The sequence below is a fragment of the Oenanthe melanoleuca genome, chromosome 12, assembly GCF_029582105.1.
Source record: "Oenanthe melanoleuca isolate GR-GAL-2019-014 chromosome 12, OMel1.0, whole genome shotgun sequence".
NCBI lineage: Eukaryota > Metazoa > Chordata > Aves > Passeriformes > Muscicapidae > Oenanthe > Oenanthe melanoleuca.
This window is the reverse complement of record NC_079346.1, coordinates 11,529,993-11,548,860: the sequence shown is the minus strand read 5'-3', so window position 1 is coordinate 11,548,860 and position 18,868 is coordinate 11,529,993. Positions and strand designations below refer to the sequence as shown.

Here is an 18,868-nt window from a genome sequence, read left to right as displayed (position 1 = left end):
GATTGAAAAGGGTCTATTTTTAATTTTTGGTCCTTTTCAATTAGACAGCTTGTGACTGGGCTCATTCTCGATATTATCTCCAGGCACACAAAGAGCAAGAGGTGCCAGCTGCCCAGCTAGCTCCACCAATAACACCTTCTAACACACTTAACACACAGTAACACACTTTCTAATGCCACCATCTCCCATTAGTATACCTTTTAGTCCCTTTTTTTTGTTTTTTTGAGTTGGTGATTTTGGGCCTGCTTCACAAAATTCAGGAATCATAATTTAGAGAAAAGCAGGAACCTGGGAATTGCATGTTTTGCCCTACAAGCCAAAGGTTGAGCCAGAGCAGAGTGAGGATCCCCCATGGGAATCTCACATTTTTTAGAGCAAGTATACAGCCAGAAATCCTAGGAATTGTTAAGGCATTAACTGTGCCACAGGGTGGGTGATCAATTCAGCATTCTTCCTGCCCTGTTTTCTCCCATCTGAGAACTCCAGTTTCTTTGGACAAACCCATGCTGGGCTGTCTCCAGACACCCATCCCCCTAGTTCATGCAGGTTTTTCTGTGTACACATCTCAGGGTTTTCCAAACTGCCACCTTCCTTCTGCCTACCCTGGGGTGGTGTCTTCCATTTGTTCCGGGACAGTGGCAACACCCTGTCTTTTCCCCCTGCTGGTGCTTCTTGCACCCGCACACCCGCCTTTCCTCTTCTAGGGTGTTGCTGGGCAGAGCTCAGCTGCAGGACATTGTTATGCTGCAATATACTCATAGCAGAACTGACTAACAACTATGCAGGGGGAAGGGTGGCTTGAGGCTGGTGACTGCTGGCCGGGTCCAAGTGCTTTTCTTCTGCTTTTTATTATTCCTAATTGTTACCCAAATCAATGTGATGCTGTCCACAGAGGCCTCTGCCATTCCTCCTGCTTCTGCAACATGTTTAAAACCGTAGATTCCTTTCAAGTAAAGGAATGCCCCCAAACACATGCCTCACACGTACAGGCATTTATGGAGGAAGTTAAATTCTCTAATTACTTGGCTGGATCAATCCCAGGCTGCCAGCACTGTGCTGAGCTGAGCAGCAGAACAATGTACAGCCCTTGTGTCCTTATGCACCAGGCAAGGCTTATCAGCCATGTAGGGGCTAATAAAGCAGCTTTTAAATGAGTCAGTAGACTAAGACTTTTATGCAAGATTTCTGTCTGGGAATATTTTTGTGAGAATGTTTAAAAAGGAGAAAGGAACATGACTTCAGCGTTTTTCAGAAAGCACTTAAAAGTGCAGTTGGGGTTGGTTATTTGCCATCATGAGAACACTGCAGTGGGGACGGTAGAAGTGAGCACCCCAGTGTCATGCCTTTCCTCTCAAATAGCTGGGATGTGGTGTTTTCACTCACTCTGCACACTGGCATTCTCACCTCACTGCTGCATCCTGGGGTGTGTGTCAGGAGAGCCAAACAAACTCCCCATTTGGCTGGACATAGGTCAACAATTTTGTTTATGTCATACAGAAGAGTTTTGGCTTGCTTAAAAAATATACACTGTTCCCCTGAAAGCATTCCTTCCTATGCTACATCCAGCTGTCCCAAGGAGGAGCTTGGCTACCCCTCTGAAGTCAAACAAAACTATTCATCTGTATCTCAGGTTACAACAGCTCCTGAAGAGTAACTGGGAAACACTTGAAATTCTGTGCAGTCCATGAGCTCTGGCAGATATGAGATGCTTAATTTCAACTTTACATGGTCACTCCTGCAAACTTCAACTCATGGAGTAAAAGCACAATAAAAGAAATTCAAACCCTGAGAAAAATGGGTGTATCATCTTAGGAAGAGAACTTTGGTTACCCTGAGTGCAAACACAAGCAGTAAGATTGGAAGTAAGCAGAGAAAATGCCTAATGAGGCCCGTGCCTGCGGTATCTGCTAGGGGCAGGAAGCCCTGATTAGCTGCACACTGGAGCATTGTGTGGGTTTGTATAGGATCTGACTTCCCAGGTCATGAAATCAGATCCTGAGTTATTTTAAAAATGAGCTGCTATTTAAAATTATTTTTCAACTTCATGTTTGATATGTCAAGTCACATTTATTTGGGTAAGCTATGTTTCACTCAGACACCCACAGTGCAGCCAATGCTGCATTCCTGATGCTGGGAGGGGGTATTCTGGCTGAGAGCAGGCACTGCCATGGGGACATTTGTACTGCCAGGCATTGTCCTCAGGTATCAACACAACTTTGTTTTCATTTTGGAAAGATAAATGCTTACACATGGCTGTATGTGTTTTTTCATTTAAAATCAACTTCACAAATCAAAAGTAAAATTAAAGGCCCTGCAGCAGTTTATCAGAAAAATAGATGAACCAAGAAAAAATATGAACTTCATAACATTTCCATGGGAAGAAGCAGCAAGGGTATTTTGGACAAATAAATTAGGTGAATTCCTGCATGAGACACTCCCAGGGAATGCCCTGTCCTTGCTCTTCCAGTATGTGCTGGATAGATTTCAGTTTAGTTGTCTCCTCTGATTTCAGGATAGCAAAAGCACAAGCAGCCTTGCTCTTGGGCTGTTTACAGCCTGTGTCAAAAACAGACCTTTAAATTCCAGCTGTGATTCTCCCTGGGACCCAAGGCAAAAGCAGCACTGCAAGTTCTTGCAAAACACTGTGTTTGCCAGATGGATGGCTGCTTTTGGCACCAGTTTCAGCTTCTGGATACATATATAATGCAGCAAGACATATATATACATATATATAATGCAGCAAGAACTCTGTTTAGAAGAAAAACCATGTTCTTCCAAACACAGAGAGATGAAAATTGCCCCAGACACAACTGCTACTAGAAGCAACTGTTGCCTGAATAGTTTTTCCAAATACAAATTTCAATGCAAATTTTAGAACAAGTTATGTTTTTCAGTGTATTTCTAGAGATTTCTCTGCCTAAAGACATCCCTCTGTCCGATTTGAACTGAATTGCCGCAGGCTCACATATTGCTCTCTTCCTTGGATAACAGAAGAGGAAACAGAAGATGGAAAAACTCAGAACAAGTTGTGTCAAAGGTCTTAGCCAATAACTGTATAATGCAGAGCTCCTTTGCCTTCCATAGAGCTGCTGAATAAGGAAAATGTAATCCATATGATGCAATTCATTTGATTCATGCTTTGACTTGAACGGCTTGTCTGGGCTTCACTTGGTAGAGATCATGGTAACAAAAGGAGAGATATAATGACTACTTCATCAATTAAGAAGAAACACTTCTATTGTCTTTCAAAACCCAGTAAATAGGTAATGGGTGAAGAAAATGAGCAGTGTGTTTGGAAACCTTTGACATGGGAGGCTGGGAGGACCTGGCTGTGATGCTGAGCCAGGCTCAGTGCTGCCAACTGCACAGCAATGCCATTTATGGTCACTTAGTCATTAATTCCCTTCGAGTTACAGTGCCTGCGGCTTCTGAAAAAGCAAACCCTTAACTACTGTGAGCCTCAGCTGCTGGATCTTTAGCGTTACCGGCTGGGTGCTGGGTTAGTGGATGAGCTGCCCCGCGGGGATGAGGATTAGCATCTGCACACTGGTTTGAATGTGCTACAATTTATTTTATGGCATTTGTTATGCAGGGCTTTTGTTTTAATGCACAATGCTCTCCTGTGTTTGGATAAGGCTATTATGTGGCAAGAAACTATAAATATTTGAAATCTCGTGATAAATTTCTAAAGCTACCTGGGTGCTATAGCCCATGGCCCAGTTATTCTTTTTCCAAGCCTTTGCCCTGACAGCTCACAAGTTTTGATGGCCGCTGGGTACAAACCTTCACTGTGCTGCTGCTTCAACAGGAACCTTTTGAAAAAACTGAGGCATCCTGCTGGCTTTTCACCACAAGTTTCTGCTGAGATATGATGCATCTTCAAAGTCACTTGTGTGGGGTTAGTTGTAGTGTGGGGAAAAAAAGTCATTGCTCCTTGTGTATTAGCAACACCATTGAAATCTTTAAAAGGTGACATTTCTCTTGCACAGATCCTCAGAGAGGTGGTAATTAAAGCACGACCTGCCAGGAGCAGAAAAATGTCCTTTTACCTGCAAAGACTCATCCTGGATGCTCAGCCATGGCTGATTCCTGCTTTAAGCAAAATGTGCAGATGTTGGATTAACAGTTGAGATTAATTCCGATTCTTGTACTCTTATAGTCAAAACAAGATGTTGCTGAAAAAATCATCAAGTAGAGAGCATGTACAGTGTCCAAATGGCTGGGATCTCTCATGTATGACCCACGACTTGGAGGAATCCAAGAACATATCATCACATGAGACTGTGATAAGTTGATTACTCTGAAATAGATCTGACTGCATTAGTCACCCCATCATGCGCTGTTCACTGATGTCAGTGAGGGCCCATGCTGCCACTCCCCACACCCTTCTGCTTTTGCAAAACCAGGCTTCAACAGACTTTTCCTCAATTAAACAGCCAGTGTTAGAACTGCCATTTCCCTCTGCTGTTAGTATGCTCCAAAAAACTAATGGCAAGTGTCCACCGTGGAGCCCCATGGTACCATTCCAGAGCTTTTGAGGATATGATAAATGGGATTAAATTTACATTAAGGATTGTCAAGGATCCTGAAAAGAGCAGCAACAGACCTGCAAAGGCCAGCCAACTTTTATTTACCTTCACCATTTAAACTGTGCTCCTAATTTTTTAAAATCCTGCCAGCAAAGCAATTCCTTGTGAATTTGGAGAGCTTAATGCCATATTCTGGCTTTAGAGACATTCTGCAGTGACTTTTTGCTAAAAATAGAGCATGCCAATAATGAATTGCCCTTATAATTTATTCCATTTGTCAAGGTTGTATTTTCAAACACAAAATATTCTGAGTTCCATGATAAAACAGTGAGTATGTGGCAGAGGAAGCCCTCTGCTGCTGAATTAAACAGGGTCTTTTTAAATTCAGTGTTGCAGTGAATTACCATAGAGAAAGAGTACTTTTAAAACAGTGAAAAAAAAATCATTGCTGTGTTTTTACAACCACTTAAAGAGAACCAAGAAAGCAATGACCGTTCTTCCTTCCTTGTATCTGCATCTAGCAAGTAAAGGAAGAACGGAATGGAAAGATCCTTGTCATACAGGACAAATCAAAAGGAAAAAGTATCCACCCCAGAGCACAGTATTGAAATCTCCCTCCCTTTCTGCCTCTATACATACATTCACCCAAATATCTACCCGTAGAACTATGCACATAAGGTATTTCTGCAAGGCATACATTAGTTCATTTGTAATAATATACAGTACCAAGATGGTATTCCAGCAAGTACAGATTAATGGGTCAGCTTGTTTTTATTTCTCTGTCTCCTGATGAAACTTGAAACACAGGTTCACTTGTGTTAAACTGTCTTCCAACTTAATTTCAAAGGAAATACAGTTTTCCAGGTCAAATATGGCCCCAAGAAGAATCTGATCACAGAGCAGTACAGAAGGACTCTGTCATCAGTAGATGAGACCAGGCATTGATGCCCAGCCCTGCAGTTGCTGCCACAGCTGGATATCACATCTGTGGCCAGGAAGGTCCCAGACAGGGCATCTCTCCTGCTCTCAGTCACCTGTGCAGGCAATGGGGTGCCGTGCAAGCAGGGGTTACCCTTCTTTGCTTCCTGTCAAGAGGAAATCTTGATCAGACCATGGCTGCGAGGATCATCTGGGACTGGGAAGAAAGGAAAGAAACAAGATCTGTTCTTCAGAGCAGAAATTATTTTGCCTTTTTCATTCTCTTCCCATAAAGCAACCTTTGTTTCCCAATAATCATGAAAGCAGTCAGGATGCAAAAGGCTGAATTCTGTTCAAAAGCCCTGTGATGTGCAGGGAAGGGCAGCTGTGACACAGGCTGCTGTATTCAGACCACACCCCACCAACCCTGCATGATCCCAACAGCAACAGCCCTGACTGTGCCACTGCCCTTGTCCTGAGTCTGATGGGGTGAGCTGGGCTTGCATGTCTGTGCCAGAGCTTTGCTGAGCACTTCACACCTGGCTTAGTGCCTCAGTGCTTCTAATGGGATGGATGGATGGATGGATGGATGGATGGATGGATGGATGGATGGATGGATGGATGGAGTGGTGGAAAGCCACGCAAAGAAACCACTGTCTTTATGTGTGCAGAGCATGTCATTGCACAGTATATCATTGTGATGAAAATTTTCTTTGCTGAGTCTATGGAAAAAATTACTTTTATTGAACATTATAACTAAATATGGAAGTTAAAAATAGAGGTCCAAATACTAATTCTGTCTTTTTCCTGTGTAGTTCCTATTCACTGCCTTTGCTACAGAAAAAAACAATGGCTGAAGCTTCAACTTTCAGCATGGCATGGGCACAAAGTGATATTAAAAAGTTTGCATTACTAGGTGTGGGAGTGAAAAGGAATGGAAATTAAAATATTATAAGCAATCAGCTAATCCGGATGTGGAATGGTTGCTAAGGAGTCCCAGCCCAGGCCAAAGTCAATAAGCAATTAGTATCTATTAAAAGATGAAGTATAGGATGATGGGAGAAAAGTCCTTGAGAAAAGGCTCAGCTCCCTGTTTCCAGGCTGCCTTCCCCTGGGCTGGACAAGTCTGTGCTGACAGCAGAGAGCTGCTCGCAGAGGCACAACCTGCCCTGACTGCAGCATCTCTATGACCTTCACTGGTTTTGCTCTGTAAATTAAAGCTCTCATTTAATGTCAGTTTTTATCTGAATAATAAAAGCAGCTTCCTGCTGCTTGGCTCAGTGATTTGAGGAAAGCTCAGTGACTGCTGTGCCATGAGATGCATCTCAACATTTCAGTATACTAAATCTGACCTCTGATTTCTTGGATAGTTTTAAAACAAAAGGCAATGATGATTAGTGAACAATGGAAATTTAGACATAACTCCCACTTTACCTCACCTTCATATTTGCTTCTTTCTTAATTTATTGTCAACAAATGCATCAAATATAAATTAGTCTGAGGAAAGGATCTATTAAGTCACCAGAGAGAAACCATGGTGTGATGGTTTAGTGGAAGCATGAGAATAACACCCTTGAAAGAAAATAATTGGACGTGTATTCTAATCTTCTAGCTGAGAATGACTATAGTAAATCAATTAAATAAGACTTTATTAATGGATTTGTTTTCTCTGACAGACACCTGAACCATTCAGTGTGGCAGCCTTGATGTAAATAGGTAGACACATACACACTTCACTTGAATCTGCAGAGCAGCTCCCGGTAGCAAAACCAGGACTGTAAGTGCGTGCTGGATTGGACCCAAGGGTGAGCAGGGTGGGCACAGGCTTCCCTCGGGAGAGGAGCACGCAGGGACACCTCATCGCAGCTTTTAGGGACTCAGTAAGTGTCATGAGATGTCTCGGCGACCTGCAAAATTCAGTATGCTGCAAGGCAGCTGGAGTAGTTTTATTGACTCTGCTGTCATCAAATGAGTCAGCGGCAAGTCACAGTCTTGTAGGTCAGCAGGGAGTGGCGCGCCAGGAAATCAGTCACAAAAGTGGGGAGGGGGGGGGAGAAACAAAGAACCCCCGAGAATTCGAAGCGTAATTGACTGCTTTTAGAAGTTTCTATTATTTTCAAATGGCCGATAAAATCGTGTGTGCCGGCACAGAGGTTGCTGTCCCTTTGCCACATCGCATCTCGTGTGAACACCCTCAGCCTCTCCCGGGGCGGGCTGTGCAGAATGGAATCCCCCCAGCCCAGAACCTGGGCTCTGCTGGCCACCCTGCACAGCTCTGCAGGCCCGGCGAGAGGTCATGCACCCACGGCTGCATTCACCGCGGCTGCATCCACCCGTGGCTGCATCCACCAGTGGCACACACGGCTGGTGGCCTAACCTGTGTCGGGAGTGTGAGTGGGGCTGTGGTGGGGGTGTGCGGGTGGGTCGGGGTATGCGCTCCTGCTCCCGCTGCGGCTTTCATTTGTCTGTGGGGCCAGGAGGCTGCACCCCGGCCGGGCACTAGCGCCAGGCCAGCTGCGCTCCTGCCCCGGCCCCGCCCAGCACCTCGGACAGGTGAGTGTTGGCCCAGCGTGGACCCCGGTCCATCAAGGGTTCGGCCAGGCCAGGCCAGCCTAGCCCAGCCCAGCCCAGGCCGGCCCCTGCGGGCCGGTGCGGCGGGGCGCGGGTGGATGCGGCGGAGGGCGTGCCGCTCCCGGCGGATAAAGGCCGGGCGGCGGCGCGGGGCCGCGCAGAGCGGGTGGGTCGGGCAGCGGGGAGGCAGCAGTGGCGGCAACAACAGCGGGCGTGCGAGCGAGCGAGCGAGCAGGAAAAGGAGAGGGGCCGCTGTTGAGCGCCGCGCTCTTCACTCTTTCCCTCCCTCCCTCCCCGCAGGCGGCCGGGCGGGGCGCGGGCGGAGCGCAGCGGGCGGAGCGCAGCGGATCCAAGAGGCGGAGCGGGGCTGGCCATGAGCACGCAGGCGCGGGGTCAGGGCGCGCGGAGAGCGGCCGATCCTGACGGCGAGATGCCCGCCACCGAGAAGGACCTGGCGGAGGACGCGCCTTGGAAGCGGATCCAGCAGAACACCTTCACCCGCTGGTGCAACGAGCACCTGCGATGCGTCAACAAGCGCATCGGCAACCTGCAGCATGACCTGAGCGACGGGCTGCGGCTGATCGCGCTGCTGGAGGTGCTCAGCCAGAAGCGCATGTACCGCAAGTACCACCAGCGGCCCACCTTCCGCCAGATGCAGCTGGAAAACGTCTCGGTGGCCCTCGAGTTCCTGGAGCGGGAGAGCATCAAGCTGGTCTCCATCGGTGAGTGCGTCTCCGGCGGGCCGTTTTGTTGTTTTCTCGTTTTATTGTGTTTTCCTGCGCTGGACCTTTGCCTGGCGGAGCTATGACGACGGGGCTCAGGGCAGTGGGGGCTGCGGGCTCGCAAGCCGAGGGGCTTCTGCTGCTTCTGTCTTTAAAGAGCTCTGTGTGCCGTGGGGCTGCCCCACAGCCCGCTGCCGGGGCTGGCACTGAGCTCCTGTCCTCCGCAGCGTCCCTCTTGGTCACCACTTCATAGGTGAGGCTTTGCTTTCAGGTCTCCCCTGAAGAAACCTAGTGGCGGGGCGTGTTCTCTCCCTGTGCAGCCAGTTCCTCCAGGCACTGACCCCTCCAGCAGCCCGGCAGGAGTATGCGGCTGGACGATGCCGCTCTAGATGGGCGTACCTGGCTTCTGGCAGGGTGCTGGAGCCAGACTCACGGCTGTGGGGAAATAGCTGCAGCTGTAGATAGTATAGGTGAACGGGGAGACTTTGCTCACCACAGCCCAGTAGATGATGCCAGTGTTCAGATTAGCACTGATGCTTGCTTAAGCACAGTTGCAGCTTTTGAATAGGATTGCACTTTCTCCTCAGTTTTTCTGCTGCAGTAGGTTATAGCAGAAAATGTTCAAGGAACCCTACTAAGCCCAGGCAATGGGTGCTTTGAGCTACTGCCACGCAGGCTGCCATGAGATTCGCGCTATACTGGAGCGTGCAGTTGGTTGATAGCTGGTGGTTTGGAAGGCTGCTGGCGTGCAAGTCGGATTGCGGATGATCCCTCAGGAATGCATTCGGTTACCGTTTGGGGAATAGCTCAGGTGTGGCCACAACTTAGTCTGTAAAGCAGTAATGTGAATGCGTGAAAGATCTCTGGGAAGGAATGTGAATGCCTTTTCTAGTTCTTTGCCGGATAAATATAACTACTGCTTCTTGATGTCTTTGGTCTTGATGAATTGCACAGCTGAATTTGGGTATCTAAAATGCTTGGTCAAGGTAAAAGCTATTTCTCTTCAAAGGCTTTAACTACAACAGCAAGAAAATAGAAACTTCTTGAGTCTGGGGAAGACCTGACCCTCTCTGGAAACCTGTATCTGGGTACCCTCTTACTCCTCTCTACTGATGCATAAAAATGGCTTTGGACAAGGAGTGAGGATTGTTGGTCCCAAGTGGCTGATTGTCCTCCCTGGGCAGAACAGCTAATATACTTGCAGCTGGGAATGAAGCTGGTGCTAATTATTTACTTAGAGCTGGATTCCCTTTGCACTCAGTGGGGTTCGAATTGCAGCTGCTGATTCCTGGGCTGAGCTTTTGCTAACATCAGAGCTCACCTTTCTGTGGCAGCTGCTGGACTAACTCCAACACCAGGCCAGCATTCCCCTCCTATTGTATTGTTTTCCCTAGAAAAATGTTGTTGCTCCAGCTGCCTTCCTCTTTGTCTGTGGAACTTCCCGAGGGTGATGGGTTTGGGAGATCAAGGCTACTCCAGTCAGGTCTGGCTTTCAGTGACTTCCTTTCTAGAAATGCTGCAGCAGCAGCACAACTCCTTTACATGGTTAGGCTGAACTGCAGGGTGTCTGTAATCATTTAAGACATGTCTATTTGTTTTACAGCTTACTTGCATTGTGCTGGGTATTTAAAAAAAATCAAATAAAATTTTAAAAACCCAAACCCTGAGAAAACTTGAAGCTTTGAGAGAATGGAATGACTGTGACTGCTGATGATTTTGCCATATCCCAGCCTCTGCATGAAGGAGTGTATAGCTCCATCTGTGCTCTGCCACCTGAGCTAGAGCCAAGGAGTAGCACAGGAGCCCTACTGTACAGTCCTGGATAAACTGAGCCTGTCCTGAAAAAATGTTCTGAATGCCCTTTCCAAAAAAGACATTCTGAGTGAGCCTTACAGTGCTCTGCTGGGTTGAAGGGCTGAAGCCTCGGCACCTGTCCTGCAGGTGCAGCATCCACTGGGTTTACTACCTGCCCCTGGTGTGTTTGTCCCTGCAGATTCTGAAGAACTTGAGTCTTTCTTTTTGTTTCTACTGCTTAGACTCTTTTGTGTTGTTGAGCAAAACCAGGGCCGTTGCAGACCCTGGAGCTGAAGTGAAAAAAATAAACTAGTAAAGGCTCTAGGTGGAGAACTTTTATGACCAGGTTGGTCTTTAGGGCCTGGGGTGTTTAGGGCCAGCTCTGAGCCAAATCAACTGGGAAAACCTGACAGCTGCGCCTGCTGGATTTCTGGCATTAATAATGCCATCAGACTTCTGCTAAGTGGATGCAGTGCCTGTTCCAGTTATTATTTAACTTCCAGGAACATTTTGGAAGCCATGTGTTATGGCTCAGCTACCGCTGCTGTACTACAACCACATTTTAAAACCTTTTCAGTAGCAAGGTTTTGGCATTTAATGTTTGTCTATTTAAAATAAGTCAATGTTTGGCCACAACCCTTCTGGATGCACATTAGCAGCCCAGCCTCTCCTGCTGCTGTTACCCCTTGTTTAGTCTCTGCTGAAAGTCTTTTGCTAGTTTCAAGAAGCTTTTCTTCTAGGTATGAAGTGTCTTCAGTTCAATGCCAAATTCACTGCATGTATGATCTACTGTAAAAAAAGCCATGAAGCACATAGGTGCTTTGTGCCATCCAGCAAGATGGGAATGAATGCTCTGAAAAAGCTGCTGTGGAGCAGGTCACTTCACACAGAGCCTTGTGCTCAACATTAGGTGCTGCTGTGCTGCTCAAGTGTTAACAAGTGTTAAGTCTAGCTTTTTTCCTTGTCTGCTAGACTGAGATAATTGCAAATTCCTGGGTGCTGAGTGGCATGCTGCATGACAGGCACTGGGAGTAGGATGCCAGGAATGTAGAGCACAAGGGCTTTGCTCTTGGCTGAAGGGGCTGATCAACTCTACAGATTACTTAGCAGAGAAGGGAGAGGAGTTGAAGCTAATTTGGTATGGAGTTTGTCCCTTGAAACCCTGGTAACTGGCAATAGGAGTCAACTGATGTAGCTTAGAAACAGAGAAGTTGGGTGGCTGAAGCCTGGCAAATGGTTTTGGGTTGAGATCTGCCAAGTTGCACCCCAGCTTGCAGCTGGCAGGTCCTAGGTGCATACAGTGCTGCTCAGTATCTGTCAGCAGTGTTCCCATGTCTGCTGCTCACCCAGCAGCCTCAAGTCACTGGTAGAGGGAGGATGGGTGCCAAGGTGCCTTGAGTAAAACTGCAGTCCTGGGCTGCTACACACAGATTGAGCAAACTGAAAAATGTGGTTTCTCTGCCAGGTTGCACTTTCACCAGGTAAGTGAGCTGACCTGGCTTGCCTCACAACGGCAGGATGTGAAGTGGCAATGCAAGTAAATGGATGTGCAGTGGTACATCTGCTGCCGTGGCAGTAGGATCCAGTGCTGCCCTTGGCTGCTGCTGTGTGATTTGTTTCCAGGTTTGTCTCTGTGGTGGTCCTGTGTCCTGCTGCAGTGCCTGCAGGGAATTAAGCTATGCCAAGAAGGAAATGGGTGAGGAGAGGATGGGGTTATAATCATGATCTGTTGGTACTTCCCTCATGGAGTTTGGTGGTGGCATATCCCAGCTGCAGGAATACTGACCAAACCTGACCTGTGCATTGGGTGGGGTTTTGGTTCATTACCAAGTACTTGATGTACGAACTGTGGTCTGCAGTGTGCTTAAGAGGAAAGTACCTGTGAGTCTGAGGAACTTACAGAAATCTCACTTTAGGAAAATAGTTGAAAGTCAAGTTTCTTCTCTATGTTGCTGATATGTTAAAGAGTGACAAAGCAAACTGTACATTTCTAGAGGGAAAACTAGTTTCCTGTAAAACAGTAAATGTGCTGTCCTGTAATGCTTAGAGGTAGGTCCTTGAAAACTGAAGAAAGAAAATGTGTTTTCAGCCTGTGTACATTTAAGTGTTCTTGTGTCTCACTCAATGTTCTATTAACACATCATAAGGAGGTAGTCAAAATACACTTGTATTTTGTCTGCCACTTATCTGTGACTTCCCTGGATGTTGTTTTCTGGAAAATATCCAGCTGTGTCTTGGAAGCAGATTTCTGCTTCTTGGAAATATGACACTTTCCTTCCCCTTGGAAATAATTTTTGATAGATGGGCAGTGGCTCTCTTTGCTGGAGGTGGCTTCAGCTTTGGAAGATTTGATCTCCTCAGGACCTTCTGTTTCAGTAGCTGGACTGCTGATCTAACGAGAAAGTACCTTTGCCTGAGCTATGACTTCCAAGTTACAGGAGACTTTAAGGTAGCTTACACAGACTGTTCTTGCATTCTTTTACATATGAGTGGAAACTTGTAAAGTGATCAAACTTCGGTAAAATTACTTAGGGCCAGTTAGATTAATGTGCTAAACAGCTTTTTCATTTAAGGCCCTGAAGGCTATGCCAGCTATTCAAGATGGATTGAAATTTTAACTGCTCCATATTCTAATGCCACGTCCTGTATTGACTTACATGGGGATGTTTAAATCTAAATGGGTTAGGATAACTCTTTTCTAGCCTACAACTGTAACCTAAGAATGTGGTTAGCCTTGTGTGTGGTCATGCTGCTATGTTGCCAGCATTGTTCTGTGTCTGCTCCAAGCAATGGGAAGTAAAACAATGGTCTCTGAATCCCCCAGGCTGCAGAGGAATTCTGTTTTCTCTCTGTCCCTCAGAAAAAAAACTTTGAGCAGCTAGTTTGGGTCCTGAACAAGGGCCTGCTAAGTTTAGACCACTAATCCGTGTTTAGCAAACACACCAGTGAAAGTGTATTGCTGGTCCTGCTGGAGTGAACAAACCTCTGCTGTACTGTGATGCTTACCAGGTCCCTGCCACCAGCATCAGGTGGCCCTGTTTTCCTTTATTGCCTGGCATGATAGCTCATGAATATGTCACTTGACTTGTAAGTCATTACAGTAAAGAAGAGCTCTGTCGAGTGGTGTTTGGCTCTGTCTGGTGTGATACCAGTGTGCCTGAAGAGCCTGTCACAGTGGCTCTTGCTTACAAAGCATTGAGGGTGACTCTGGCTGTTGGGGAGGTAGCCAGGCTTTCTGTAGACAAACTGTAGGTGATTGTGGGGTTTTCTTGCCTTTTTTGGGGTCCTCTGATAGTACTGTGGGTCCTGTTCTGGAGTATACACCCCTGGGGAAGAGGAGTGCACCATGGTAGTGGTGGTGGGTGGTGGTAGGTGAGGATGGGTAGCTGCAATCAACTTGGATGTGGCAAGCAAAATGCAATCAGATATACCAAGAGTGTCTCTGCCAGAGGAAGGAAATGCTGTGCAGCTAAATGTTAACTGCTGTCGGAAGAATGGAACCCAAAATATGCATAGAAAAGACTAGGGGAGGGTACCACCAGCCCTTGTTAAGGAGATCTAAGCAGTGTGCTACAGCCTTCCCTTGCAGGTGGAATTCCTGATAATGGTCAAAGGTGATGGTGGAACAGTGTGTGTCTTTAGGTGGTGTTTGGAGGAATAACAGTAGCAGTTGCATGAAAAGACTGTGTCTGTGAAACTTGTGCTAGCTGTTTCTGTAGCTTTTCTCGATTGCTATGCTTGTCTGTCTGTGTGTGTAAAAAGTGGATACTCACCCCACCCTCTTGCAACCCCCCGCCGGGTGGGGTGAGCAGAGCTACCCTTGCTCTTCCTGGGAACTTGACCTCGGGTTCAGAGTTGAGTCAACTGAGATCTGAGGTTCTGTGCAATGGGCTAAGCAAGCTCTGCCTGTTTATTTGGATTTGTGCAATGAAACTCTAGTGAGTTTTCCCCCCTAGGTTCTGCTTCTGGGGACTTGGCACAGATTTTCTTTCCCCACAAGGCAAAAGTTTGTGTAGTTGCACTCCTGCCTGTTTGGTTCCTCCTAAGGAAGAACTAGTGCTCTATAATCTAAGAGGGAGAACTTTCTTCAAGGTCATCATTAGGAGATAAATCCCAGTTCTGTACTCAAAAGCCTTGCAGTAAGTGTATGCTGTATCTTAACCAGATGGTTCTCTGGGCTCTGATGTGGTCTCTAACCTGTCTGTCAGCCTCCCTTGGCTCTCTGTCCCTCCTGCAACTAACCTTGAATTTTGAAGGTGTCTGCATAATATCTGGTACATCACAGGTATATCACATCTGCTGTGGTGGGCTTTGGGTTCACCTAATGGATTGCAAGTCCTAGTGTAAGCACTGTTCTGCTGTAAGCAGTTGAAGTCTAACATCCATAGGGAGATGTATGCAATGTCTAGTTCCTATTGTGCTTGTACATGACAACTGGCATACAACCACTGCAAGAATAATGTAGATTTTTGGTGTTAGTGAAAACAAGCTAGGCCACTTCAAACAGCAGCTGAATGAAGCTTTGCCCAAGTTCCTGGGGAAGCGAGGGTAGCCTGGCACATCCTCCCTTGTGATGAGTAAGGCAGCAGACACTGCCCTGGGCTGCCTGGGAGTGGGCAGAGGGTGGAGTAGCTGAATCCTGTTACCCCTGGTGTGATGGGTTGAAATTGTTTGGACCTCCTGTTGATGCTGCTTTTGAAAGAAAGCAACCATGTCACTCTGAAGTGTCTGAGAAGAATGGCCACACAAGCAGCTGCACTGTCCAGTTACCATTGGGATGCTTTCTCTGCATCAGGTGATGGCTCTTTGCTGTTCCTTAGAACTTGGAGAAGTAGACAGCTAAACTAATGGGAAGGAACCAGTAAATACAGAAGACTGTCTCTTACTTTAAAGCATAAATCCAGCAGATATTCAGAGGTAATTTGGGTCACTGAAATATAGCAAGTTTTACTGATCAGACTGGTGAGTTGGTAGTGGCAGAGCTTTGACCATTCAGGCTATGGCCTTTCTTGCAAAGGGACAAGCTGTTTTCATCTAACAGCAGCAGCAGGTTGCATGAACTTTCCTGCCAACGTTACCCAGTAACAATACAAAAATTACTGTAGGCTGCAATGACATCATGGGCTGTGGCTCCTTGTCCCTTGCTTCAGGCCATGCTGTAAATCATGACGCATTTATTTGTCAGAGCATTGAATTACTCTGGCATGAGCTGGCCAGGCTGCATGGCAGTGTGGCTCCCAAAGGATGCCTCCTCTGAGGGCGACGTGGGCACAGACTGCCAGGCTGACGCCCAGCCTGCCTGCTGGGAGGGGCAAATCGGGCAATGGCTGTCGCAGCACATCCTGCTGTCACATTGCTGCAGTCGGTTCACGCATGGCGTGGGTGCTGCGCTGAGCAGAGGCTGTCAGCTGCCCCTCTGCTCTCCCCATGCTGCTGGGGTGACTCTTGCTGCCTCTTGCTTGCCTGGGTGGGGTGCAGGCATTTGCAACACTCCACTGCAGATCAGCAGCTGAAAGCACTGGAGGCAACTGCTAGCCCACGGCTGGTGTGCTTCCACCCACTTTTTGTGCTGAAACCTGTGTGATGAGCTCTGGGCTGAGCTATTAAATGCTGCTCTGAAACGCCAACTCCTGTCCTTTGTATTGGTGCTGTGAGTATGTCTGGCATTGGTGCACATGAGCTGGGGGCTGCCCCAGCCTGACCTGGGAGTAGGAAGCTGGTGACTGCTCTCCTTTGCAGCTCACAGCCCGCGGCAATGTCGGGCTACCCTGTGTGCTTGTGACTGGTTTTGATTAGTCTTTGGCCTCCCTTGTAAGGAGACAATGTATTCTGTATTTCTGAGCCTGTGTTAAAACGCACTGTCGTAGTTGGTGGGCCCAAATTGAGCAACTGGTGAGCTGTGTTGTGTACATGTCTGCTCTGGGGCCCTGCAGCAGAAGGCACAGCTTACGGAGCTGTGCTGAGCAAACAGCTGTGATATGTGCATTTGAAGGTTATTCAAACACAGAAGAGGAAATACTGTTCCCCTCGGCTAAGATACTAACTTGCTCTATCTGTGTTTCCTTTAATTGGTGTAATTAACTGTTTTGCATTCCCTTTTCTCACAACAACCTTGCAGTAGTAGGTGCAGCAGTTTGCTTATGGAAAGTCTACTAAAATACTGGCAAGCCAAGCCTTGGAACTAGTTTGTCTCAGTGCTAAAACACTGATGAGTACATCTTGGAGGTGAGCTTTACCTTTGTGCAGATCCTCTCTTTGTTGTAAGGTGAGTGGCAGGAGCAGGTTTCCCTGGCCTCAGACTACAGGAGCAAAGCCTGACCAGGGTATATGTGCAGGGTCCTCCATTTGTCTTTGATGTATCTTCCATGCTGGGAACTGTAATAAATACACCTTGTATCTGTCATGGTGTGTGACACAAATCTTGGATTTATCTCTCTGATTTTGATCCTTGCTACAGAACAGGAAGTGCTAGCTTGCTAAACAAAATTGGTGTCTAACTGTCATCTTGATGGTGCAAGGTATCATGTGTTGCCTCATCACATCTAGACAGTGAATTTCTCTAGGGTTTCTCTGCAAAACTAGAAGTAACTCTGCTTGTTAGTCTCCCAAGTAATCTGAAATCTAGGAGTCTTTGAGCCTCCTCCAGCTCCTGGATGTTCCTGAAGGGCTGCCCTTTGCTGATGTCACTCTAGTTGCAGTGACTCTGAGCATTTGTCACTTGCTCAGACATGGCTTATCAAATTCCCTTGTGGGGGACAAGTTGGTGACTGAGCAGACCTAAAATACCATCTGTGGGAAGACTTGGGATATTAATTGTGTTGTTTCAGTTTTGTTCCAGCTGTTGATTACCAGTGTGGTTGCATGCAAATATCCTATAGCTCATGTAACTGCTAGAACAAGATCAATGATCTAATTAAAAGTCAAATAGAAGCAGCTTTAGTTGACTCTGGGGATTATTTCTTTTGGTAACTCTTTTAGGTGTGTAGTAAAAATGCAGCTATGAAAAGCAGAAAATCCAGAATGTTGACTGCCACAAAAATTTATGGTGACACTTGAAAGACTTATAGTGCTACAGCGTGAGCTCACCAGTGCTGGACACTGCTGCTGTCAGAAGTCAGGACCAAGACATGGAGGGTTTTAAACCAGGACTGCAGCACCTTCTATAGTGGAGCCACCTTAATGTTCTCAGTACTTTGTGATTATGTATTCCTGTGCTATTTAGTGCCGACTTGTGGGTTCAATGCTCTTAATAGAGGATGCACCATATGTGCTGGACAACTAAACAGTGACATTGAACAAGGGTGGCCAAAGGGAGCAGGGTAACTTGCCACAGCCCATACAGCTGCTTTGGAGAAGACCCCAGCTTGCAGAGGTTGCTACATGTTGATAAACCAACTCTGTACTAATAGTACTTCTCTGGCCTAACCTGAGTGCTGAGCAGGAGCAAGGATTGCCAGCTCAATCAAGGTGCCAGTGACCAAGTGAGCTGTCATCTTGTTGGGAGATCACAAACTCAGGTGACTCAGGAGTGCTCCTGCAGGTCCCCAAGCTGCAGTGTGCCCTGGGGCTCACCAGAGCCATGTGGAAGCAGGTGTGGCTCTCAGGGGACCAGTTATGCTTTTTGCATCCAAAAAGCATAGAAGAGCCTGAGATAGTCTAGTGGTCCAGGTTCTCTCCAAAATATGCATGAATAAGCCCTGATTGCATTCAGCTCACAGCCAGTGTACAGTGGGGTGGCTCAGCACTGCCCTTGGTGCTGTCACACAGGATGATCTGTGGCTGCTCAGTGAGCATTGCTGAGTGTGCTAATGACTTGCAGACATCTGCAGTTAGAGATACATGTGCTACTCCTGGACAGGGTATTGCAAAGACCTTGTCCCAGAGGGACGTTGGGATATTTTCACTGGGATTCTCACTGGAGTATATCCCACTCTACTAATTTCTGGAAGGAGGCAGTTTGGAGCTACTCTGTAAGGGTTGTCTCAGGGAGAAGGTTTGCTTTGCTGTGAAAGCCCCATGAGCAGCAGACTTGAGTGAGGAGCTGCTAGTTCAGACCCTGTAAACAGTGGAGATGTCTGGGATTTCCTGGGTGGAAAGCTCTGCTGAATGACTTGACTCAAACAGGGAAGCCTCCTGAAGTGAGTGGCATAAAGCCCTACTTCAACACTTCAGATTTTGCTGTGGTTTTGTAACCTAGCTCTGAGTTTGGTGTTTGAGTAAAGAATAATTTCTTCTGATATAGGTAAATAACTGAAGAAAACTATGTCCTTTTGAAAGGTTTTAATTGCAAAGAGAAGAAATGAGCTGCTTCACACATAATGCTGCAGCTATTGG

The 18,868-nt window shown here is 46.9% G+C and overlaps 1 protein-coding gene across 8 annotated transcripts in view; it reads left to right on the top strand.

Moving 5' to 3' along the window:
* Positions 1–7,094: 7,094 nt before the first annotated feature.
* FLNB (filamin B) overlaps positions 7,095–18,868 on the top strand; it is a 71,781-nt gene continuing 60,007 nt past the window's right edge. For all 8 annotated transcript variants that reach the window (XM_056501445.1, XM_056501441.1, XM_056501444.1 and 5 more), the window contains exon 1: positions 7,095–8,740. In XM_056501445.1, coding sequence (XP_056357420.1) covers positions 8,392–8,740 — 349 coding nt within the window. In that variant the 5' untranslated portion in view covers positions 7,095–8,391. The remainder of the gene's footprint in view (positions 8,741–18,868) is intronic.